The 25651-nt window shown below is 43.5% G+C and overlaps 1 protein-coding gene across 5 annotated transcripts; it reads left to right on the top strand.

Annotated features, from left to right (window-relative positions):
• Positions 1-24104, top strand: PCBD2 (pterin-4 alpha-carbinolamine dehydratase 2). Of its 5 annotated transcripts, none has more exons than XM_069772258.1 (5): positions 1-137; positions 2613-2744; positions 4284-4379; positions 20543-20623; positions 22129-24104. In XM_069772258.1, the coding sequence occupies exons 1-5, from the start codon at positions 30-32 to the stop codon at positions 22222-22224; spliced, it is 513 nt and encodes a 170-aa protein (XP_069628359.1). In that variant the 5' UTR covers positions 1-29; the 3' UTR covers positions 22225-24104. The 5 variants fall into 5 exon arrangements, 4 of the variants coding, with proteins under 4 accessions (XP_069628359.1, XP_069628354.1, XP_069628358.1 ...); XM_069772256.1 differs by lacking the exon at positions 4284-4379 and adding an exon at positions 857-1025 and having other exon boundaries at positions 39-137; XR_011322391.1 differs by lacking the exons at positions 4284-4379; positions 20543-20623; positions 22129-24104 and adding exons at positions 12721-13891; positions 14250-16721.
• The last annotated feature ends 1547 nt before the right edge of the window (positions 24105-25651 follow it).

Here is a 25651-nt window from a genome sequence, read left to right as displayed (position 1 = left end):
GCCGGGGCCTGGACCGGGGCCGGGGAGCGATGCCCGGCGGTGGCGGCGGGGCCGGCCTTCGGCTGGTGCTGCTGGGAGCGCGGCGGGCGGCGGGCGCGGTCGGCCGGGGAGAGGCCGGCGGGAGACGCGCTGCCATGGTGAGGGGGAGTGGAGACGCGGGGCCTGGGCCGGCCGGCCTGGGGGGACCGAGGGGGGGCGGGCCGGGCCGAGCTGGGCCGGCCGGCCGGCCTGGGGGGACCGAGGGGGGCCGGGCCGGGCCGGGCCGGGCCGGGCTGGGCTGGAGCGGAGGGCTGAGGGGGGACGACACAGGCCCCGGCCCCGGGTGCTCGGGGCGCAGCCACCCGTCCCTTCTCCCCCGCTTCCCACAGCCATCACCCCCCCCAGTCACTGGGTTTTGGTGTTGGGTTTTTTTTCCACGTGAAGCTAGCACCTAATTGCACCCCCAGTCCTCAAGCGTGAAGTATTTTTGTACTAATTTCTCGGTGTAATCAAGGACTCTCTTCCCCCTGAGCTGCTTCCAAACGAACGTTCTCGATTACCTCGGTTAAACCCATCAGGTGCGACGAGTCGATATTTGCGTGTTTCTGCCTTCGTGGGGGGGTTTCTGCGCCGTGCCCCGTGGCGTGGTGCTGTGGCACGAACGGCATCTCCCACCTTCTCTTTTTTCCTTTTGCAAGCAAGTTTCTGCTGCTTTCTGCTACGTTTCCAAATAGAGCTGTGACGTGTTGGAGGGGCTAACTCGGGACCTGGCCTTCCATCCTGTTCCTAAGTAAAATGCTGTGAGCGGTGTGCTCCGGGGCCTGCATCAAACTCGATCTCCATATTTCTGTTAAAAACTGTATGATCTAATTTCAAGCCACAGCATTGTCTCGTCAACGCCTGCCTGTCCAGGTGAGGCCTCAGGAAGGTAACTGCGACATCCCTAAAACTAACAGAGAACATCTCTGCTGCCAGCAAGAGGAATGGACTTTGTACTGCCTCCTGGTCGCAGTCCTGGACTTTGCTATCTCAAAAACCCCACCCCTGTGAGTTTTCGTAAAAAAAGCCTACTAATTTCATCCCCTGCCGGATAAAATGATACATTTCAAGACAGCCGTTAGCTTTGGCAACTTTTATATGTGCTTGGAAAAAGAAGAATGTAAGAAATTCATGCCTGCAACTTCGGTGATAGCAACAACAAATCTGATGTTTGTATTCTTGCAAGGTCAAAGTTGTATTTGAAGCATGAAGAGCCTAAATTAGTTCAGTTTGGGACCTGTAAAACTCATCTCTTGGACTGGATGTATCCTGCTGAACACAAGCGGTGGCAGTGATGCTCTTAGATTGATTTATGCAGTTTGGGGGGTTTTGTCCCTTATTGGTGAAAATGTTGCTCCTGCATCTTAAAGCCTTGCTCGGGTCGCATTAATTGCATTAAGTCCTGCTCTTCTCGGGCTCACAGCCCCATCTGGTGGCACTGGGGCTCTGGCCTGTCTCTGTAACAGGGCTGCCAGTGCAGACTGGCAAATCAAAGGCAAAAACCACCCTGAGCTGCTGAGCTGGTGGTGGGTGCTCACAGACCTCCCACACCTTAGTGAAGCTCTGGAGCAAAATTGCTCAGCCCTTTTCTGGAATTTCTCACAAAGCTGTGCCAGCTGCTAGCATAAAGACTAAAGCCATCTGAATTTTGCTCTACTGGGGAGAAAGGTTCTTCCCATTAAAGCATTGCGTTTGTAATCAGAGTTTGAGACCCATCTGTTAGAATATATCGCTGAAGTAATCACTCGTGCTCTTAGTCTCTGCTTTTAGGAAAAATATCAAACCTCTTCCAAACGCCCCATAGAACTTTCCTCTGGGTCTGGCTCTGGCCCCGTGCGCGGTTCAGGCGCTGATTCAGATTTTTAAGCAGATAGTGTAATCTGTTATGTCTGTGCTCCCAGTGGCTTCAGAAGGACTCCTTTTGCTTCAAATAAGACATATTTAAACATAGGTGCTTTGCAGAATCTAGTGCTTATACCAGTAACTTGTAACTTCTCATAACTGTGTCTGTATTGTCAATTTTAGTTAAAAAGCTCTTTGTTGCTTGTAGAACTCCCAAGTGTGTGCTATCTTTAAATCAATTCCTGCTTTCTTAGGAACAGCAACATACAAGTTGTGGAGAATACAATTTCCTATTTTGCTTCTGTCTTTTGAAATAGATATTCCCCAGTATCCCTTTTAGCCTTATAATTGTACATTTAGCATATAAAGTAAATAATCCTTTATTTATATGACAGAGTGGGATACTTGAAAATTAGGTCAAGTGTTACAGCATCTGGATAATTCAGATGAAAAGGGATGGGTATCAGCAGGTATGCTGATGTCTGTATTCATTCCTGTGAAAGAGCCTGTTGCTTTTCACTAGTGTTTACAAAAGCGTTTAGCTGAACTTAATTGACCAAACAGAAATGGTGTTTCTTGGCTGTTCTAAGTTAAACTGGTCTATGAAATTATAAACAGTAAGAAACTGTACAGTGAATTTTCCACCTCCTTACCTTTCTGCAATACATAACCACAATTTCGTCGTGTGGTTTTCTTATTGTTGTACAAAAGAGAACCTCAGCCTCATTCATGTCATTTTTTTTCCTCAATAGTCTTCGCAGTCTCGCTGGTTGACGGCAGAGGAGAGGAACCAAGTTTTACTTGATCTCAAAGCTTCAGGCTGGTCTGAGTTAGGTGAAAGAGATGCCATCTACAAGGAGTTCAATTTCAAAAATTTTAATCAGGTAATTATTGTTATATACCACTTTTAATATAAAGGAAATGTAACTGCTTTAATTTCCATACGGTCCTGATGGGAAAATATTTCTCTTCAGAAAGTTGGGAGTATCCTTGTGGGGCCAAACGCTCTTGGGTTTGCCTCGACGGATTGCTCTCTGATGCTGATCTCATTAGGTGGAGTAAATTAATTCTGTTTTGTAGTTGTTAAGTAAATTTGTTCTAATATTACAATTTCTTGATTATAATATTAGGGTCAAGCTCAGGGTTGGTACTGTGGGATTAGACAAATAAGACCTGATCCTGATTTTTTTTTTTTTTTTTTCATTACTAGCACTTGTAAATGAATTCTGGAAGTATGTAACCGGTGGACAGTAGGGTTAATTTTTGCCAGGGAAAAACTTAGAAAAATCACAGTGAGCTAGATAAACAACAGTTTGTAACACTGGCTCTTTTTTTGCTGTTTGAGACAGTAGTTGTCATGGTAAGGAAAGCCCAGGCAGTAGAGGGAAGGTGGGTGAGGTGGACGAAAGCAAGAGAGAAAACAACTGCAGAAAAATCCAGCTCAGGAGCACGACAGTGCTGGTCCAGGAAGCACGTCTGGAGCCCCGAGTACTTTTCCTGGATTGCACTTCAAACCCGAACGTTAATACAGAACAAATAGAACTGTATCAGATAATTCAGAGGGCAACGAAGGAGGGAAGCCCATGAGAGGGGGCTCACATGAAACCTTGCTGAGATGTGCAGGCAGCTCAGAGCTGGAGCAACCAGGAGAGACCAGCACGTTTGACACTGATGGGGTAGAAGTAACCCTTGGAAGAGTTGAGATTTTCAGCCTTTGTGTTTCCAGTATTCATGAAACGGCATCTCTGCCAGGGCATGGTCAAAGTCTTTGTTGGTTCAGTACAACTAGAAATGACTTTTTTTTTCCCCCAAAGTTAATTTAAAAGTGGTTTTGCACACTGTAAATAAATAAGTCAGTTTGATCAGATTGACTTAGGCAGTGTGCCAACAGACAGGGTAAGAGACAAATCAGTGTGCTGCGTCAGCAGATACCTAGAAAATCCATTGCTTTGGAAAAAATTTACAAAGTTTTGGGTTTTTTGACTGTGTAGATTTATTTTACAACATAGGTAGATATCCATATGTCTTCTTAATCTGGAGATTGACAAAGTACATACCGGTATAGGAAGTTGAGTATATTTAAATATGCTCGTTAGTAAATGATGAAGTATACATTTATACTTCTAGTACATGTCATCTTAGAAGGGGTACTCAAAAAAAATTGCCACTTGAATTGTTTGGGAGATATCGGTACAGTCTCTTTCATTCTTGGTTGCCCTTCATGGATGTCAGGTAAGGCAGAAACGAGAGCAGAGGCTGGGAATTGGCTTCAAAACTCGACTTTCTGCACCCAGCCAGGAGAACAAGCTGGGCAGGTGGGTCCTCTGTGCAGCTCTGGTTGGATCAAGGTTATATGCGAATATCTGAAGGCAGAATTTCACTGGCTGATTTGTAGGAAGCAGCTGCAGTGTCCCCATTTGCAGTTGTGGAGAGCAGAAGCTGTTTCTGTTATCGTAGTCCGGGAAAGGGCTCAATGTGCAGATCTCGAGGGGTTGTTCAGAGCTGGTATTACAGAGAAAGTATTTCCCTTTTGATAAGTTGAAGCTGAAAGTAAATTAAAATTATGCATGTATCCTTATTGATGCTTATGTTTATAATAACTGTAAGTAAATATTGTGTGTATTACGACCTAGGGAACAAATGACAAAACCGGAGCTTTATATCTGCATTGTATTTTGCAAGAATTTAGTCCTGCAGTGAAAAAAAATGAACTTGTAGGTACAACTTCTTTCATTTCACGTAATAAACATTCTGTTTATGTTACTTAAAGTGCAAGTATTTAGTAAAAGTCAAAGGACTGAGAAGTATCATTTCCTCGGTGATCTTCCTGCTGCCCTTTTACAGATGGTGTAAAATCAGGTGTGTTAAAAAAAAAACCAACAAAAGAGTAGTTGAGCTGACATGAAAGGTATTTCAGATTTATGTTTTGCAGATGATATTGGTATGATTAATGTATTCATTGCTTTTTTTATTGCTTCTCGCAGATAATGTTCATGATGCATGGAAAATTCTGTGGCTTTAAAATCTATGCCAGGTTTACAAAGTCTCTGTATGTCAACAGATGTTAAGAATATAAACACAACTTTTATAGTAAAGTCGTGCAAATGTGTAGACATGAGCTTGGTTTATGTATATTATTTTCAGCATGAGAATGAAATGAAACTTCTGTGAAACAAGAGTTATTTAGATTCCTGAAGCTTTCAGGCCGAGATTAGCTCAGTTAAAAGTGATCAGCAATGGGCTGCCTTTGTAAGGCTGACAAGCTAATGACACTTCTGGCTTATGGAATTAGTTTGTAACTCAGAACTTGAAAGCGCTGGTGCTGTTTGTTAGTCTGAAAATACATTTTCATGCAATGGGCTTTGGAGGTACAATTCTCTGAAACAAGCTGGCAGCCTGGGGTCCCGGCTGGAAGCCCTTTGTTAGTTATGCTGCTGTGGGTGCCCACCATGGACCAGTCCTGGTGGACTGGACTGGGCAGCATTGGTGCTGGGTGGTGGGTGGTTGCTGCTCCGTGTTCCCATTGCCTTTAGTGTGAGATAGGCTCTCGGTGGCTGGGTGTTCTGAGTCTTGTATAAAATATAAAATACACCAATGGTGGAGGAAAAAATGCAAACACAACTCAACCGTAAAGGAGAGCACCTTGTCTAGAAGAGCTGTGCTGATCACTCCGATGCATCCATTCCTCCTTATGCCTTGCAACTGCCGCATGTTATCACTGCTGTTGAAGAGCAGGTAGGCAGCGATGAGTTAAAATCGGAGTCTTTTACCTCCAGGACCCTCACTTGGGTGCGCTCGCTCAGCAGCCCCCTGGTTGAGTCGCTTTTCCCGAGGAGCGGAAACCTCTGGCTGTGAACAAGGTCATGGAGAGCGGCTGAGCTCGGACCACTCCATGGCAAGTCTCGAGCCCTGCCACGCGTCTGGGTGCTGGTGAGCCTCTGTAAACCTCACAGCCACATCAGGGAGCTTATCTGGGGCCTCATTCCCTGTCTGCAGGGAAGAGAAAATCAGCTAGTGAGGCTTTCAGGCCACTGTGTGCTATCAAGAAGGCACACTGTTGTCTGTTCATGTCTTTGGGCTACTGAAACAAAATGTTTCTCTTCTAGCCGTGGAGTAAGCCCTCTGCTTCCAGTCTGCCCCAGCAAAATTCAGAATTGGGATAGAAAGTTAATTTCTGCCTCCAGACCATGCCGGTAACTTCTCCCAATTATCGTTCTGCAAACTTAGAAAAGAAGCTGCAGAAACGTTGGGACTAATGCTAAAAGTTGGTCATCAAGGGAGGGAAGGGTTGCTGAGGACCTCGATGTCCTGGCCTGTATCTCAGGAATTTACTGGGATTTTCTCGGCACTTCAGGTCAGTACACCTTGGGAGGGGTGATCCTGCAAAGGGGACAGACCTGGCTTAAAAATCTGAATTTCCCCCAGATTCGTCTCGAGCCCAGTCCCAGGCTGGGCAGGCGGCTGCGAACGGCTCCGGGTGCGGGGTGCTGAGCGCTCTGTTTGGGTCCCTTACCCAGCTGTCATTTTCACCAAATTTGCAAGAACATCTTAACTCTGAGACTTCCATGTCTCTTGTCAGAGTTGGTTGGATTTGACCAGAGGATTTAAGGGGCAACTGCCTGTGTGATTGCATTTCCTTAGGTAATCACGCAAAGGCAGAGAATGCAGTTAGGAAATTACAAAGGTGGGCGTGTTTGCTGATGGTCAGGTTCAGCATTTACAGCTGCTTTCTTTTATAGGGTAAGTTTTTAATTAAGGTTGTTTTTTAAAAAAAAATGTCGTGTAGGAAGTCTCCATAAGACCTCTAATTTCATTTTGTAAAATGACAGGAAATCAAATGCTCTAAGAGTTTTAAAAGCTATTTTAAATACATTTTGTGTTTTGGGGCTACAGGACACAGGTGAAAGATGAGCCTGAGCGGAGGGGACAGTAAGGAAACGCTTTGGAGGACGGTGTGCAGCGAGAGTAGAAGTACATGGGTTTCGTTGCAGTTGGGGAGTCTTGGTTTTTGAGAACTTAGTTAAAGATGTGCAAAAACTCTAGAACTATTAAATAAATTATTATTCTCACTTTGCATTTCCTTTCCAAATTTGCTAGCTCTCTTGCTTGAAATCCAGGGGAAAAAAAAAAATCAGACCATGTCACAGAAGATGCCTTTTTTTCCCCTCATTGAAATACTAATTCTTTTCCTTTAGCTGCAGGGAGACATGCTCAGATGTGCTCCTTTGAATTGATCATCCTTGTTGTAATATCACAATTACACATCCAAACGAATTTGGTAGGATACACAATGAATAATCTTCATTTGTTTTGATGGTGGGACTTGGTGCCAATCCCTGTAATGTAATCTGTGTCGATACTTCCTTTTTCTGGTCCCAGCACGTTGCTGTGTCTTCTGCGTTGATCAAAGATTGGAAAATTTGTTTTTATATACGTAGGCAGTCTATTTCATTGCCGCTTTATGTGCTTAATCTTTTGCCTGTTTGGCTGAAATACGTCCACGCCTTTTACGTATTGAAAACATAATATCCTTTAACCTACAATCTGCAGAGTTAAAATGAATTTTACGTTAAATATTTGATTGTGGACCACATCTCCAGCTTTTTATATGCCACAGCGGTCTTGTGGTTTTTTTCTTCTCCATTGTCTGATAGTGAGGTCATTTTCAGTCCTCTGAGAAATTTTATTCCCAGCCAGATGCGGGCCATATATTAAAAGTAGCACCTGTGGCTAATATCACAGCAGCTTACCATAAATTTACATGGTAACTAGGATTATATCTGTCAAGACTGTTAAAAAATGTCTAGATTTAATTTGATTTCCAGTATTGAAGGAGCTCTCCAACATTTTGCTTCATAACTATATTTTAAAACTTAAAATCACTCCATTGTTAAGTTTTATAGCACTCCCAGTGCCCATTAAGTTGATTTGTTAAATGGGGGTCAGAATAAAGCAAGTTGGCTACAGGAGGATCGGAAACCAACCCATTTGTGACAAATTTAGTCCTCGCGTGTGAATCTTCTCAGAGCCCGGGGACTGATTGGATTCAGGTGCAGCTTATGTCAGTTGTGTTTAACCTCAAAGCCTGAGCAGCCTCAGCCTCTGACTGTCACTTGTGCTAATCAAGAGACGAACCTGTTTTCATTCATTTGGGGGGGAATTGCTATTTTCAATGTAGGATCGGTCTGCTTGCTCCCTCTGCTAGAGTTTTGCACTAGATTGCCTGTCGCATGAAAATAAATTATTTTTTTTATCCGCCTAGGTAGGTGCTGGTTTTCATATAGTCTTTCCAAAACTGCTTCGTTTTCCATTATCCTTTGAGTCCTCTCCCATATGCTATGATTTGTGCACCTGCAAAGTTATGAAAGTATTTCTTTTGGTAGTTATGTTGTTCACTAACTTCCCTGCGTTTATGAATACAATAACCGATTTACAATAAATCAGAATTATTTATGAGTGGATTTACAGAGTTGAGAAAATCTTTGTATCTGAAAATAATGAATTTCTGGCGTATCTGCCTGTTGACATTTTCCTTTATTAGAAACTGATAGTGAAGTTTTCAGGACTGGCAGAGGTTAATCTGCAGGCTGAAACGGAGCGAATGAACTGACTCAAGTGTCTCAGAGCGGGGCACAGTAAAAATATATGATTCCTGGATGGTCACACCTTCCTTGAGTTTATTCTTGTGATCGACCAAGTAAATAACACTCTCGTCTTGAGTCAGCAGGTTGGGGGGGTTAAGGCGCAGCTGTGGGACCTGGACATGGTCCACCTGCCTGCACTGCTGCCTGGCCCTGCCTGTGGAAGGCAGGGAGCTCCAGGTCTGGGTGAAATGAAAGAAGTTCTGGGGAGATGGTTCGTTTGAAAGCTTACGAGTCTCCTTCCCTGGCCTTGGAGGAGGAGATGACACTGGTGCCCTGGTCAGCGTGTCTTGTGTCCAGTGATGCTTCCAGTTAACCGGCAGCCAGTGCTGGGGAATTCTGCAAAGCTAGGATGTCTGTAGTGGTGGAAATATGTAAGTGGGTTGCGTCTAGGCAGAAATTAAATCCTCAGTGCTGGGAGTTGGGAAATAAAGGATTTATTTTCGTCTCATGGCCATCATGGTTGGCAGGGTACAAAACCATATGTAAAGTCAGCCTGTAGTCCAGAATATTTTGAGACGAGTGTTTTGCACTTGGCAACACTTTTCTGTTTTAAATAGAGTTGCCTTAGCGCATCAGCAGCCTCTTACGTCTTTTAAAGCCCTTCACAATTAGCCTTTCCTTATATGTGTGGGAACTGTCATTTTGTCCTTCGGTCCCTTCATTAAAACTTCACGGTTGTAACGCACATGAGAAATTCATGCCTGATGAAAGTCAGGCAGGGGATGAGCAGGGATTGCTCCTCTTCATACTGCGGGGTATCTCGTCTCCTCTTTGGCCAGGGTCGGTGTGTACAGATCCCATTGCCCTCGCGTCCCATCTGCTTGTGGCAAGTCACAGTACCCTGTCACTATTATAACATCATCGTGGCCGTACCACCAGTATCGGGCTGCCAGGATTATTTAAAATGTCATGACATGAATCATATTTAAGTAAAATTAATCCTGTTTAAGTTGAAGACTCAGAGTGGGCGTGTGTCCTTCATCTCCTCCATCGTGCAAGATGTTCCATCCCAGGTGTTGTACAAGTTGCATCAGTTTAATTTGTCTTGTGACTTAACTGTAATTAGGGATGCTCATTTTCTTGATGAGCTAAGTCATATTTCTCCCTAGAATAAACCATTATTTTATTGTTTATAATTATTGGGGGCGGTGGCATTTCTAATTGATGAGTTTTCGCCACCGAGTAGACCTGTTGTATCTCCATTTAAGCAGGCCACTGCTTAAATCTGCCCGGCTGACCTTTGGGCTGCTCTCCAGTTGGCTCTAATACAAATGCTTTCCTTAAAAGATGGATTTATTATCACTCAAGTAAAAATTATTACAGCATTTGCCTTATGCTTGTTTCATGCATTGATCTGAAAGTGCAAAAGAAATTATTTGTCAAAATGCCTTTTGGATTTCACAAGCTGTCTTGTAGATTTGGAGTAGAAGAAATGTTTCTCTTTCAGCTGTGGCTTTTTTTTGTGTTTTTCAGCTGCACAAATTGATTGTTCACTCTGTTTGAATTAAACAGAACAAACGTTATATCAGCCGTGCGGGCAGGGCTGCCGTACATTCGTACCGAAAGAGAGCAAATGTGAGCAGGCCAGCTTGATTTTAACTACAGTTTGGGCTTTTTCCTTGTTAGAACACCCCTGGAAAATGAATGGAAAATTCAGTGGTTTTGAATTCAGTTGGACACCTTCATTTGGGAAAATGCAGTTAAGACTGATGCTGCCTTTTCTGAAGAAGGTGGTCACTCAGAATAATTTCTTTACCTTTTCAGTTAAGGAAACCTGGTGTCTTGCAACTCTCTATGCATTAAAACTTATTTTTATTGGGGTGCTGGAAAGATGCTGATTAAATGCAAAGAACACATCTTTCTGTCTTCGTTGTTTAACCTTTTGCATCCCCTTGCTTTTGGAATAATGCCCAACTGCATTTTCAAACCATAAATTGCCTTTTACACCAGCAGCTCTCACTTTCTCATACTCCCATGAAGGAGAGACGCTCTGGGATATTATTCTCTGCAGTTGCAATTAAAAGTGGACTCTGGCTGGCAGAATAAACTAAAATAAAACTACAACGCCCCTATTTAAAAATTAACCATTACTCACCAAAAGCACATCAAACCCACTTAGCGGACATCCGTTAATCCCGCGGTGAGCTGTTTCAGGCTTTAATGCACACTGTTTTACACGTTAAGGGTTTTGAAGTCGCGGGCCAGCGCTGACCTTTCGCATCTGCTCCTCTCGCAGTAGGAATCTCCGCTCGCCGCTCCCCGTCAGGGCGGATTAACGTGACAAAGTGCAGCGCTTCTGCTGGCTGCAATTTCGGGTTTTGATCAGAATTATTTCTTTCACAAACAATCACGTTTGGCTAAAACGTTACATCTGCTCTGAAAAGCCACTGGCAGGGCCGCAGTTTATCAGGGTGAGGGGAGTGTAATTTTTTTTTATTCCTCTTTTATAAAGCTGAAAGGCCACTTCACATAGGTTTTTGGGGGGAGAGCTTCCCTTCTTCCCCCTCCCCTTGCCCTTTTCTTCCTTTAATTTTGTTGGGCTGAGATGAAAAGTTGCTTTGGACAAACATAAAGCTGGCTGTGATGTCTTGGGGGGGTTTGGTGGGGAATGCGCTGATGAGTGGGGAGCCCCATGCTGAGTCAGCCCACACCTTTGGGTTTATTTATTGCTAAGGGTGCTTTGTAGGAAGGGGTTTTTTATTCCTAGGATCAGAGGGGAAAGTCCTGATTTCATGATCTAGTGTGATTTTTCTCATGCTGTCATGAGAATAACAGTAGGCAGTTAAATACATGTCTATGTATGACCAAGGTGTCCCTGGTTGGGAGAATCTTTATTCCATGATACAGTGGGTGGGTGCTTGTACCAAGCAAAAATACAAAAACCCATGGAACCTCTCAAAATATTGCACATTGGATGTACTCTGCCACTTCCAGCCATGTGCTTGGAGCACATGGAGGGGTCTGAAGACAGTTGAAAATGTTAAGTGTAGGTTGTCTATCTAAATTGTTGGCAGTTAAGTGAGCCTCATTCTTAATAATGTAACTTAACGTAGCTCCCTTTATCCATTTCTCCGTGACCTGCTCCAGCCATTCTTCCAAATACCAGAGGCTGGAGGTGAAGCACAGGTCTGGGTGACCTACAGATCACGTAGGGAGCAGTGGGCATGGCAAACCAGGCAAGGTACCCATCTGCTCAGAGGTTGAAGGATGCCCTGAAGAGAAACATGTTGTCTGGGAAGATGCTTGCTCTCTCCTACTCTTTTTTTTTCAAAGGATCTATCACTTCTAGACTTGAAGTGTCTGTCTCTGCAAAATAATATTTGAATTTTATAGTGCAGTGTGAATTGGAAGCCTGCCAGTGCTGGCCTGGGTCAGTCTCCTGCTGAGTTCACTGCCCCCATGTATCATCTACTCTCTTCCACTATAAGAAACATCCAAACATGAAGACCCATCCAGCAGCTCGGTTGAGTGAAATGATTCTCTGGCTGGATCTGCAGTAGATGTTCCTTAGTTTGCTTTATTTCACAGCTTTAGGTCTTCTTAGATTCTGGCTTGTCCAAGAGGGTGATTGGAAGACCTCTCCAAATTCCTCGCACCTCCATCGTGATTTCTCTGTCACATGTTTGAATTGTTGACCTTGTCTTTAAAAAAACCAAACCAAAACAAAAAAGCTGACAGTGTAGCAGGTAGGAGGATAGTGGAAGATGAAATGGTCATGAGACCAGCCACTTCTTCTCTTAATCCATCATAAAGCAATGCCTTTCTTATCACTCCTTGATGTTTTCTTAGGATCATAAATGGCAGAGATTTAGAGGATTATCAGAGGCAGGATAGGATTGCCTGTGGATACTCAGCAGAGAAGATCTTGGATATTAAGCTGGTAGTATGTGTAATCTTGGCCAAAAGACCAAGGAGAATTTTGTCTGAGCACTCCCAATGTTATCAACAGCATGTATGGCACATGAACTTAATTTTCATGTCTACAGAATGAAATCATTCCTTCGCATATGAGTAAAAAGAAACACTGGGGAGAATTCTAGCATTTTGTTCTGCTATAGCCAGATCTGTTCCATCCAAAACGTGGTGCGATGGGATAACGAACATCTCTGTTCTTCTACACCGTACCTGAGCTCTAGAAAAGTCAGAGGATTTGAGCACCTTTTTTGAAGTGGAGCATTCACTGAAATTAATTCTTATTTAGTCTGTTTTACAATAGCTTCATGGCGTGGGCTGGCACCATGCGATCGAGGACAGTTCATTGCCTGAGCGGCAGCATCCTCCTGCAGCACGAAGCGCGTCGGTGAGCAGAGCGCCTTAGCAGAGGGTTCAGGTGCCTGGGTTCAAAAGGTTGGAACTGGGGACTCACTGCATCTTGTTACTAGTTTATTTTTATAGTGGTTTGTGTGATGGCTTTATTACAGTACAGCCAGGGGTTTGATTTGCTGGGCCAAACATTTACTTTAACAAGTAAAATTATCATTGTTCCTTCAGTTGCGCAGCCAAGAGAGTTTATTATTTTAAGTGACTGATTGCTTTAGCAGGTGCTCAGTTAATGGGGGCTTCGCTGTATTATTTAATGTTTTTAGGTAGGGTGCAAAAAGCTCATTTTAAAAAGTCATGTTTCTTGAAATAGCTATTTTATTTGGCGTAAACCACCTAAGTGCAACCTTTATGTTCCATTTTTGTGCTTTTCCACAAAGCACACAAAAATGGCTTGGGAGGTGGAGAGCCACATTTAGCTGACTACATGGCTGGAGGATTTCTTCCATGTTCCAGTTCAGTCCTGAAACCTGGGATTATTTTCCTTCTTTTTCTCAAAAATCTAATTTAGACATCTACAGTTTTAAATAATAAAATGATATTTATGACTCTATGTGCTAAGAAACTGGAACTGGGAAAAAAAAAAGAAAAAAAACCCCACATTTATTTTGAATATTTCTATATGAAGTGATATATCACAAATACCATGCAACCTTGTTCCAGGTTTGGTTGGGATTTAGGATGTCTGCTTATTTTTCAGTAGTCTTTATGGGCAACTGCAATTATTTTTATCTAACTATAAGCAAATGAATGTATTTTGTAATATGGTTGTGTTGACCCAGTGGAGTCTAGGCTTGAAACTTTTATCACTCCCAGAAAGAAATTTTTATGCTGCCTTAAGATATCTCCATGTTCTCTCACTTCTACTGCATCAAGTCTATAAATCTTTTTGGTGGAATAGGTGATTAATTTTGGTGTGAAGTCTGTTCATTGAATCACCGAGAATATTATCTGCTTTCTGTTCATGAAATCCAGGTGCAATCACTTACTGTAATAAAAATGAGAATAGGAAAAACGATCCTCAGCACCGAGGCTGCTGGAAAAGTCAAGATGTGGTAAGGAAGAAGGTAATAGATGTAACATTTTGTATCATATTATCACCAATAAGAGAAAAACAGGTCTAAATTCAGCAGTTATGAAAACCCTGATATAAACAGGCTTAGAAAAGATGAAGTTGAGGTTTGTCGTGCAGATTGCACGCGAGGGTATTTCCACACTTAGCAAGCACGAGGGAAAGAGGAAAGCAAAGCAAGGAGAAGGCTTTAAGAGCAGGTCAGCGCTCTCTACCTTCCTCTTAGTCCCTTTTCTTGCATTGATCGTGTCCCTTGGCCTTAGCAGAAAATTTGTATTTATTTTTTGGACCAGTTGAATCTCAGATGAGGCAAATTACGCTTGCACCTGCTTTCTGACAAAGTGATGTCATAGCTTAGGTCACTGCTGAGCTTGGAAGATGAAGCTTTTGACTCAGACCTCTTTTGGAGAGCTGCATCTTGAGCATCATCAGGACCGTGTCGCGTCTAGTGCTGCACCTGGTCTAGATTGTGCCGAGCGAGCGTAAACTTCCCTCCGCCGCGAGCAGCTTGGGCTTTTCCTGGGACAGCATTCCTGAAATTGCCTTCTGTCATCTCCTGCGGCTCTTGACATTGTACCGGTACCTGTGTGAGAAACGTCCCCGCTGAGGAAAGGCCATGCCTCCGAGCTCCGCTTCTCTTTGCTTCCATTTACTCTTCATGTTCTTCAAATGGGTAAATCATATGACAATAAACAGAAATACCCTCAATGAAGAGAGAAGGGGAAACTGTTGTTTATCTGGTCAGGTGGTTTAGATTAGCAGTGATGCTGGTCTGTATTATGTTACTTTAAATCATAGTGTCCCAACAGGACATAAATTATGAAGATTGTTACAGTATGTTTCATCCAATGTAAGATCAACAAATTGGAATAATTTTTTTAATAGGAAAATCAGTGCTTTGGCAGGGTTATTGTTGAAGAATTTAATTTAACTTGAGCTTTGCTTGCATTATTTCTTAATATATAAAAACTATTTGCATAATGTATGAAGTATAAACATTTTTAGAATCAAAGGCAAGAATGTCTTTTCCAAGATTACATAGAGTGGCAAACTACTTAGAATAGATCAGTGTTTGTGCTTTTGCTGTCAAAAATGTTTGATATAGAGCTGGCGAGCTAGTTTCTTCACCGACATAATTGTAAACAAGTGTTGGGAGACAGAAACAGCGTGCTTTGTAGAACGTGGTGTAAAGGTTTTCACATACACCGCTGCAGATCTAACATGGAGTGCAGTGTTTACAGCTACAACATGAATATAAATAGGTAACTTTTTTTAGAGCACAAAGCAGCATTTCACTTTTGTATAAATGATGTGTGCAGATAAGTATGGGGGATGCGAGCAGTTGGCTCTGGATTTTAAAAGAATATTGTAAACGCAGAAAAGCATACACAATTAAGTTGGAAATAGTAGTTGTGGGTTTTTTTACAGTTTCACATTTTGTTACGAAGACAGAAATGGCACCTCAGTACATGCCGGTATGTCTGTAGTATTCTTCCATCCTTTCCCTTTATTAGTGTCCTTCAGAGTTAGGGGTACTGTTTTCCCCAGTCCCAAGCAATGCTTGGGGAATGGGAAGGTTGGCTGCATTGACAATACTTTGCTGCTCAAGCTATTAAAGAGGAGAAAAACAAATCTCTAGCAGTGGTTTGTAAGGTGTTATTCACTTTCAGACCCTCCTGGCTGCCCATGCCTGGATGGGGTGGAATGGAGGGAGTAGGGAAACACCGGCACGTCTGTGACTTGCACTCTCACCGGAGGGATGGGGATGTAAATAACCTGAGTTTAGCTCTTTTTTGGGGCATGATTTAGTTGCATTCTTAAGGACTGCCCTGCTGTTCTTGGAATGATATTAAAAAGGGGGAAGAGCAATGGGAAGGTGTTCCCCTGATTTATGTCATGGATGAATCCAGACAGGGTGAAAAGAAAAAGAAGAGGAAAATATCTTACTGCCACATGGGTCCAGTGTCCCTGGGGATGGTTCAGGCAGGCTGATGATGCCACCAGGGAAGAATCCCAAAATGGGCACATGGTTTTGAGAGTGAATACATGTCCTCTTGTGCTGCAATTTCCTTCCTAAATGCTAGCTGGATTCCTCCTTTTTTGTGTTTTAACCATGTTGTCACTTTCAGATGAAGAGTGCGGCCTTGTAAGATGATTTTTGCTTATTCGTAAGGTAAAAGTCTTTCTTAATGGAGTAAATAGAATTAAAATAAAACAAACGCTGCATTTTTCTTAAGAGCACAACAGAAAATGTCATGAGATTAAGTTAAACCCTTGTGACTAGCTAAACATAACTTACAAGAGCTCGACATTAAAGAGCTTTTTCCATTTATCTGCTGGCCTGTAGCTCGCTGTTAGGTAGTAACGTCAGCTGGATATGTGAAAGCTCCTGCAGTTTGGAAGTGAACCTTAATGATTGGAGTTTATTGTTGTTAGAAGTGTCAAACTGCAAAGGAGAACACGTGCTGTATACTGGGTATTTTTCACTCGGGTGAATGGAAAGCAAATGTGTGAGGCTTAGTCATCTCTTGCCTTGTATGACAATGTCACTATAACTTGTTTTATTTATTCATTTCCCACTGATAAATGGTACAGATGCAGCCCGGGTGGGTGGGGAAGGGAAGACAGGTAGCCCTCGCACCGCAGAAGGTCAAGGTTAATGCTACCTCCAGCATTATAATGACAGATGGGAGGCAGAAACCTTAATGTACTTGTGATTAGCATATGGTTTCCTTGGCTGAGTGTCCGGAGGATTTAAGAAGCCCGGGTACGCTCTTCATAGTGTACGCATTTTAAAACAAACAAATAAAAAGTGTGTATGGTTATATTGTTGAGCCTTTCAGCTGTTTTTCTTGAATATCTCCACTTTTGAGTCAAGTACTGTCAGCTGCTTTGTTCTGGAGATGCACTGGGGTAATCCATCACTGGGGACTCGCGGGTGGGTGATGTATTAGCACGACATATCGACCTGTGTTCCTTTGATGTATAACTCATCAAGATAATGTTGGCAAGCATTCTACAAAAGCAGCATGTTTAAAAAGTATTAAGATGAATTGATTCCTTGCTTAAGAAGTGTGAAAGGAAGAATAATAGCAGATTAGCTCCGGGATCCTGTGGTTCTCCCGGAGCCGTGCAGCGTTGTGTGGTGCAGAGGGGTGGATGGAATTTCATCTTTCCTCCCACTTCTGACAGCAAAGTGTCTGGCCCTGGTTTTCCCATTCTCAGGCAACAAAAGTCACATTAAGTCTTATTTTGTGATAGCATATGTTGTCACTTTCAAAAGCAATTTGGCCAGTCCCAAGGCATTATGTGATAGCTGAATTTTTTAAAGTTTTGTGGTTTGTTTTTTTTACTTTATTAGGTTAACTTGTTCTTCTAAGAGTAGCCCTGATTTTTATCTCATGGAGACGTACTATGGCTGCTAGTATTTAAAAAACGTTTTAGAAGTGATGTTACAACTGAAACACCATGAGTTTTTAGTTCCTTCTTTCGTGATCTTAAAAGACAGGGAGGGAAGAGACGTACTGGCACACCCAAGGCATCTCCTTGTCTCTGCAGGATTGCTTCACTCATTACTTCTTCTGTTGCTCTTTGTGGTTTGTTACAGGAACTCTGCAGTCTGCCATCACTTGGGTGACACGATGTACTTATTTGAGTAACCTGTATGTTTGGATGTTATTTTAGCCCAAATGTCCTAAAAGGATTAGGTTGAGAATGTCTGCATAATATGCCCGTCACTGACATATCAGAATACTTTATAACATTTAATACATCAAAGCCTCTTTTAATAATTCTTTATGGCTTCTAGAAAACACACAAATCCTTTCTTTCTCCTCTCTTTTTATTTTTGAAGGAAAAAATCTGAAAAAGTTCTCATTAGTGGCCAAGGGGCTGCAGATCTCTGTTATTAATATAGTGAAGTCAAGACCGTGTTGGGTCTTAACATCGAGAGTAAAGTACATGTCCCACTTTCATCAAGAAATGTGTGATGGTCTGATAAACTCTGCTCACCAATGCAGTCTTGACAATGATCTTGCACTGCAGACTGCATAATAATTTTCATTATTTTTAATTAAAGTTGAAGAAATGCAGACTCCTGCTCAAATTAAGGTTGGTTGTGTTGCCGGAATGTGGTAATTACTTTAATTGATCACAAGATAGTTTCCTTGATCACCAATTAGACCAAATTACCGATCAAGTTTCAAGACGTGAAGAAATGTCCAAACTGATTTTATGTAATAGTGTTTTCATATCTAATCAAACCTAAATATCTTTTCCTTCCAGAGCCAATTGTATTTTCCCAAAGAAAGGTTACGGCTCTACAAATATAAAGGTGATTCATAAACAATAGCGTTCCAATTCATTTAATTAGCAAAGGAAGTATTTAGGACCTTAATGGAGATTGCGTTGGTGAAATTGCTCGGTAGAACCGTAGCTCATTTTCTTAGTGGGAGATGCTTTTTGTGTATAACTAAAATAAACTAAAATGCAAGAAGTAAGTTGCTTTGGATAACGTGCAATGAAGGAGAACGTCTCTGAGCGGAGCAGGGCATGCATGACGGCGGGCATGCCTCGTGGGTGTGCATGCTTCGTCCTGCGCCGTAACAACCGATTGCTCTGGCTGGGACAGTCGTGGTCAGCCGGAGCAACGAGCAGCAGGACCTGTCCTGGGGAGGGTCCTCTGCACCAGAATTAATTCCTTTTCATGACTCGGACAGCCCCAAGTTGAGGTCTCTTCGGGAAGATGAACGGTTCTAAGACCAATGTCCATTTTATCCAGCCGAAGACTTTTTACTGTCTGCAGGGGAAGAGGCAGTGCGTTGGCGTGGTGGTTGACTGATGGGGACAATTTGGTGGTCCAGTGATCGGACAGGATTTGTCATCACAAAGCATGAAGGAAGTCTGCAGAGCAGATTAATGTAGCAGACTCATTTGCTTGTGTAGTTTGCTCTGTCTGCCTTCTGTTGGAGCGATGATTATTGTCACACAGTCAATGAATTGTGTTTGCGTAGTGTAACCTCTGTATATCCATAGGTAGGTGAGTTCCTGGGATGGACAGACAGACACTGGTAGACCATACATGAACCTGGTAGGGCTTTTCATAAATTTAATCTATTTTTTTCCCTTGCTGTTTGTTTCTTCAAAGGCAATCTGGTTGGAGATGCATTGCTGTTTTAAACTTTTGTGGACATTTCTGTGTACAGATTGCTGTGTTGGAAATAGCATTCCTATTAAGCCCATGGACACTTTAAAAAGATTTAAATCAAATATCATTCAGCACTATTAATGCAGAAGTTTTCCAAATCATTGCTAACATCTAATGCACAACTTGCAGCTTTCTGCTTCAAAGTGTGCTGCTGAAACATTTGCAAATTTTTAAAAGTAATTGTTCACTCAAAGTAAAACTAAACCGAGCAAGACCTTCAAGGGAAGTTAGATTTTCCCAAATTTTGGAATGCTCTTGGGTCAAAGAAAAAAGCTTTTTAATTGCTGACAGTTTGGTGATTTCCAAATGACAAACCTCATTGGAATGATTTTCTCTGATTATAACGTTTGCATTCATTTGACTGGCAAAGCAACTAACAAAGTCATACTTCATCCAGGCACCAATTCTTATTTTACCTAAAGGTTTTTGTAATTTGTGAGAGGAAAAAAGACTTGAAACTATTATCAACCATTATATGTTATTCATTGACCACATGTTTGTTTGAAATGGCCGTCGCTTGGTGGAATGCGGGCTATGTACATTCTCTTCCATAAATTAGCACTAAAAAACTACCTAAATCAGGTAGGGTTTTGTTGAGCTTGTTGTATTATAATACGAACCAGACTATAACGTGGATGTTACTTTAGCTTTGCATGTTGTTAATTCAGGTCCTGAACCCCGATGGATGGAGCTCGGTATGAACAAAGCCCGCTGACTTAGAGGCGTCCTGCTCACGCACTGAGGCCCTTCGGGCCCCGCTGCGTAATTGCATTCTTGATTTACATGGACATTCTAATTTTCTTTATAATGCAGTGATTTGCTCCTAAGTATTTTGGCAAGGGCCTGCTATTATTTTCTTCTTGAGCCTGTGATAAAACCTGCATCCTGGGGGAGCGTGCCGTGCAGAATATAGGGGCAGAGGATTGGGAAACCTATTTTAACTCATTTTAAGGGAAAATATTTTCTCATAAAGCAGAGGGGCAAACCCACCTGCCGCCTTTCTCCCCCCAGTAAAATAAATAGCAAAACAGTTACATGAAAGGATGTGTTTCTGGAAGCGGTATCAGTAATACTGTGGCATGATGCTTAATTAGAAATGGCACGTTTCTAAGGTGCACTAAGGGATGAGGGGTTTGGGATGGATGTTTCAAATCACTGTTGGATGCCGAAGGTAAAATCATTGCTCTCATGCAATGGCTTTGAATCCTGGAGTAAGTAACATTGAGCAGAGTGATTTACTGGGGTCTGAAGGGGATGATTTCAGCAGCCTCAGGAAATGCGTTGGCGGCATGAGAAGGTGAAACACTCCTTCAACACACACAAACCCGAGGTGCAGCAGTCTGGAGCATCTCTAGGAGTTCTTGAGATTTTGGAGTGAATCTTGCAGATCCACTGCCAGTGCTGGTAGGTGGAGGACTGTTTTCCTCTTTCTCTCCTTAGGCTTTCGGATTTATGACACGTGTTGCTCTACAAGCAGAGAAGATGAATCACCACCCGGAATGGTTTAATGTCTACAGCAAGGTAACGTGTTCATCAGCCCTAGTTACAGTCATGGCACATTAAGGAGACCCAACCACTGGCCCATTCTCTCTGCCTCTTTTTTGTAGCTTATATACAAGGAAGAGGCAGGGGAATGGTAAGAGGTTGTGTCTTCATAATGAGATTTGAGATTCTAAGGACATATTGAGATATTTGTAGTGGTGACATGGCCCCAGGAATCAAGCTCTTTGCAATTGTTTGCTACCAGCTGCATGGTTTGGACCTATCCCTTCACCTCTCTGCCTGACATCTAAAAATAAAATAGAAGCCTTTAAACTCCTGTTTGACCAACCTGAATAAATGACTGTTTTGAAACTACTGAACACTCACCAACTTTCATTCTTTTCTGTGCAACAAGTTGGGAGCCCAGCGGTGTAGGGTAGCAGACCGCCAATGCATAGGTACCTAAATGGGAGCCTGGCAGTCTCAATTTAAGTCTGATTTTTTAAAAATTGTAGGCTCCTATGTCTCGACATAGCAGCTTATAAAATTTGTTTATAATATTACCTAACTGATGGTGGTCTCGTATTTACAAGGGTTACAACCCTTGAATGAAAGGTTCTGTGTGAAGGGGGAAATTATTGCTCTCCCTTTATTTTTATTTTCTAATGCTTCTCATTGCATTGTATCGAGTTGTTTGTTTTAGCATTTGGTGAATATATGGCAATCCTGATAAAAATATACTAAAAGGAGATGTGGACAAGCAGCCTGCAGCTGGGAACCACCACCCCCAGAGCAGGACATCCCCACCTCTCCCCCTAACAGAGGCATCCCAGCACAGGCTCCTCCTCATCAGCGCTTTAGGTCACCCTCTTTAAGGGGACATTAAACGATCACCAGACAAAGTCCTGATCACCTACTCTACATGATTTTCTTGGCTTTCCAGAATATTCCGAATTTATCTTTTTTTTTCCTCTACTCTCTTCCCAAAATCTCAGTCAAAGGCGAGACAAAGTAACGCCCAACTTGTCATCTGGCTTAGTCTAAACAAACCCGTGGAGGCAGCTGCGTCATAGCAAAATGCACCAGTCCGTTTGTTTTTCTTTTTGAAATTAATCTGCAACAAGCTTAACAATTTTTTCACCTTCAGGGTGCTGGTTTTTAACAAAACGCGTGAGCCCCTGACGCGGCTGTTGGCAGCTTGGTCACTGGCTCAGGTTCTTCGTGAAACCGATCCATGGAATTTAAACGTAAAGAATGAGTTATTTAATCAGACACCTCTTCTTGGACGAAACCCAAGAATACAAAACCTGTTTTATTCTGCAAAGGGGCTCACACTGGTTAGACCTCAGGCTCTGTTAAGCCTCCTCACCCACAACATCTTCTGCTTCACATGGGCAATGAGTGTCCAGCTCGCTGCTTGCCAGGAGCATCATATAAAACCAGTTCACTACAAGGGCACGCAGTGTTCCTGATGAATTGCTGCTCAGCCTACATGGCAGAGATCAAAATGGCTTTGTAACCCCCTTTCTTTTCCTTCTTGACAGGTTCAGATAACTCTGATTTCCCACGACTGTGGTGGACTGACTAAGAGAGATGTGAAGCTGGCTCAGTTTATTGACAAAGCTGCTGCCTCAGTGTAACCAATATGTAAAATGCTTTAATACAGTGTCCACTAATATTTTGTAGTTTAATGTTATCCCTCATTCCTTGTAACCCTGATTTCACAAAACCCCTGAGACAAGATATAGCGTAAAAAGAGTGACTTAGCTTTGTTGGCCTTTAAGACCTTAGTCTTGAGACCCCTCTGGATGCCTGTGCTTGTCCTTTGCCATCGCTGTCTCTGCGTGAGGATGTAGCAGATAAACCAGCAACAAATAAGTTTTGAACAACGCTCTTCTAGAAACTAAAACAAGCTGGAATGAAAGCTGGAGCCCAGCCGCACATGTCGGTGTTCCCCAAGCCCACGGGAGCTGAGGCTGGTGGCAGCTCCCATGGGAGCCTGCCCCGTGCTGGGCCGCTTCCCTCCTATAGATTTGTACATCTGTACTCCTCTGCACTTCAAACAGCATTAAGAACAGCCAGGCTGGGTCGGTCCCCTCTGGCTTGGTGCCTGCATCTCGGCCAGTGACCAGTGGCAAGTGCAAGAAACGCTGGTGGGAGCAGTGCAAGCTGCTGTTGATGTTTCCTTGGGAGTTGCAGCTCAATTAGCAGTTACAGCTTTGCATTTCAGTGATTGTTCTGTGCTTGTCCAGTGGCTCGTTGAACCCATCTGCCCTTTTGGCACCCACAACCTAGCAGCTCTATCCAGCAAAAGTGTTGCTGCGTGCTTGAGAATGGTTCCCCATCTGAGATGCAGGACTGGATCCTGCAGTTGCTGAAAACTTCAGCTCTGGTCCAGCAAATAAAAAGAAAACCAGTGAGCTCCCAGCACTCGCATCATTAAACAAAGCATGTGCTTAAGTGCTTGGCTGGGCTGGGTCAGTGCTCAGCACCTTGCAGGATTGAGCCATTATTTGTGTTGTAACGCTCCCGTACCTGCTGGATTGTGGGGGGTAGCTTGGCCGGGCGCCCAAAGCACCGGCCAGAGCTGCCGGCGGTGAAGGAAGCGGCATTAGCAGGATTCTTGCTAAGCTGGGCTCGGCTGAAGCTATGCTCACCTTTTTTTTTCTGTAGCTACAATTACTCATTGCAAACATTGTTCCAAGAGCTGCAGATCCCACTGACGAGGTTTGAAATAATTTCTTCCGTGGTTTCAAAGTCTTTGTTTTTATCCTGTGATCCTCACCGAGACAGATTTCCACTGCCGACAGGGAGATTTCAACCTGCTTAAGGCTTGCAGGAGGGCCTCTCGCTCTGCAATCCCGCTGCCGAGTGTCCCCAACGTGCACCGTCATGCCCTGCAAGCAGCTCTGGGTGCGGAGATTGACACCTCCGAAATGCCTGAGTGCATTGCTCGAATGACACCGGCGGCATAGCTACCAGCTACCGAGAAGTGAGATACACACTGAGTGCCAAAATCCATCTCGGATGTATATGTGAGGTGTGTGGTCTCTCAGATATTTGGGATGCAAAATGCCACTAGCTGCCATGCAAGTACTCACATCGATAAAATAAGAAAAGTATTTTTTGTTAATCCTTAGCAAGTGCACTGTCATGTGCTAATTGGTCACAGGAAACAAGATAAGATGTTGGGGTTTATTGTTGGTAACAGTACTTGGAATATCAAGTTAATATGTAAAAAGACCCAAATTCAGACTATGTGCTCAAATGTTCTTTGCTTACAAGTGCCTTTCCCCAGTGAAGCGGTGGATTTCCCTGATACGGTTTGAAAATGGTCACTGTTGTGAGGAATGCATAAAACTAAAACAAACAACCAGGCTGTGATGTCTCCTGTTACTGGTGGGGAAATGAAATGAGCTTCACCCAAAGTTTTGACAATGTCTCTAATGAACTGTGAAAACACTGTTGTTAGAAATTGATATATCATGCATGCACTTTGAATAAAACCAATAAAATAAAATTCCTCCTTTGTAAGTTGTTTCTTTATTATTGTACATATGTGACAAAGCTGTTTAGTTTTAAGATAAATTTAAGATAAGTAATATTTAGTTACTGGGAGGTCTTTAGTTTAGAATATTGTTATTTATTTACATTCTCTGAGGAAAAAAAATCCCCACCAACTAATAGCTCAGAGAGCTGTACTGTCCAGCTATGGCATAGAGCTGTGCAGCTGTGGTGCTTTGAGGATCCCTGACTGGTGAAGGGGCAAAAATACTCAGAAAAAAGGAGGATGACTTTTGAAATGCTCGTAGTTTCTAGGTCAGCACTTGTTTAGCCACCATTTCTTGTTAACTTCTGGGGCGTCCCACAAACCTGCGAGTGCCTTTTGTGAGCGTAGCTCTGCAACGCTAATAATAATAAAATAAAAATAGTGAATAAACAGCTTCCGCTTTCTTTTCCAGCGAGTGCTGACTTCAGAGGCGGTCTCACAAGGGACATCCTGGCTCTGCTGATGCCGTGAAGAGGTCTGCCATCGTGCTGCTCCCTCGGCGTTCCCAGGCAGAGCCTTTGCCTCCGGCCCCGCTTGGTTTTTTTCGGCTGCTGCTGCTTGCTCCCTGCGTGCGTCGGGAAGCAGTGATGCTCTCCTTGGCTTCTCCTCCCCTTGCAGCCACCAGGGATTTTCTTTCATTATAAAAGCACCCTTTATTTGCAGGTTGGTTTTCTTTTTTGGACAGGCTTCCCAGCATTCCTGAAACGCATCCCGAACCTGCCATGAACCCCCTTTGAACTCCACCTCCCACCCCGTCTCGGCAGCATCCCCAACTCGCCGCTCTCCGCAGAGCTGGGCAGGGATGCTCTGCGATGCCGAGGAGCCCTGACCCCCCCTTTCCCATAGCTCCCTAAATCCACGGCAGCTGGTTCGCAGCCACTCTGTGCTCCTGCATCTCCTGAGCTCTTCTCCACCTGCACGTGTGCCGCTGCTGCGTGGTGAGCGCAGGGTGCTGAGGGCCATGGGGAGGGGATGCACAGTCGCCCTGACCGAGCTGGAACTTCCCAGCAAATTTATACAGCAAGGATTTAATGACAGGCGCTGTATTTGGGCCAGGAAAGTTGGCCTAAGGCGCCTTCTCTTGTGAAGAGCATTGTCAACTCCACCCGGAGCAAAAGCAGCCGGAGCGCAGGGTTTTGGGTCTTTTCCAGGTGATGGCATCTCTGGAGCAGCACATCTCGTGCACCTGCACAGTCGCACCCCGATGCGGGATGGCACAGCTCCTGCAGACTAATCACGTTTCCCTCTTCACTGTGAGGTTCGGCTCATGGCTAGCAGCCACCAGGTTAAATATTGCCCTGGAATGTTTGGGGTTTTCTTGCTTTAAGACTGATTGTGGCTTGAAGTATTTGGATAATCCATCGTGAAACAGCCTTCTCCTTGCAGGTAACTTCCCTGCTTCGAGATTGATTTAACCGGGTGTGTGTCCCCCACCAACCCAGTCCACAGCGTGTGGGAAACGCCGTCCCTGTGAGACCCTCCGATGGTGCTCCGTGGCCACAGGAAATTAAAAAGCA

This window comes from Haliaeetus albicilla, chromosome 27 (assembly GCF_947461875.1).
Source record: "Haliaeetus albicilla chromosome 27, bHalAlb1.1, whole genome shotgun sequence".
NCBI lineage: Eukaryota > Metazoa > Chordata > Aves > Accipitriformes > Accipitridae > Haliaeetus > Haliaeetus albicilla.
Note: the sequence above shows the minus strand (reverse complement) of the source record. Positions and strands in the feature narration are given on the sequence as shown.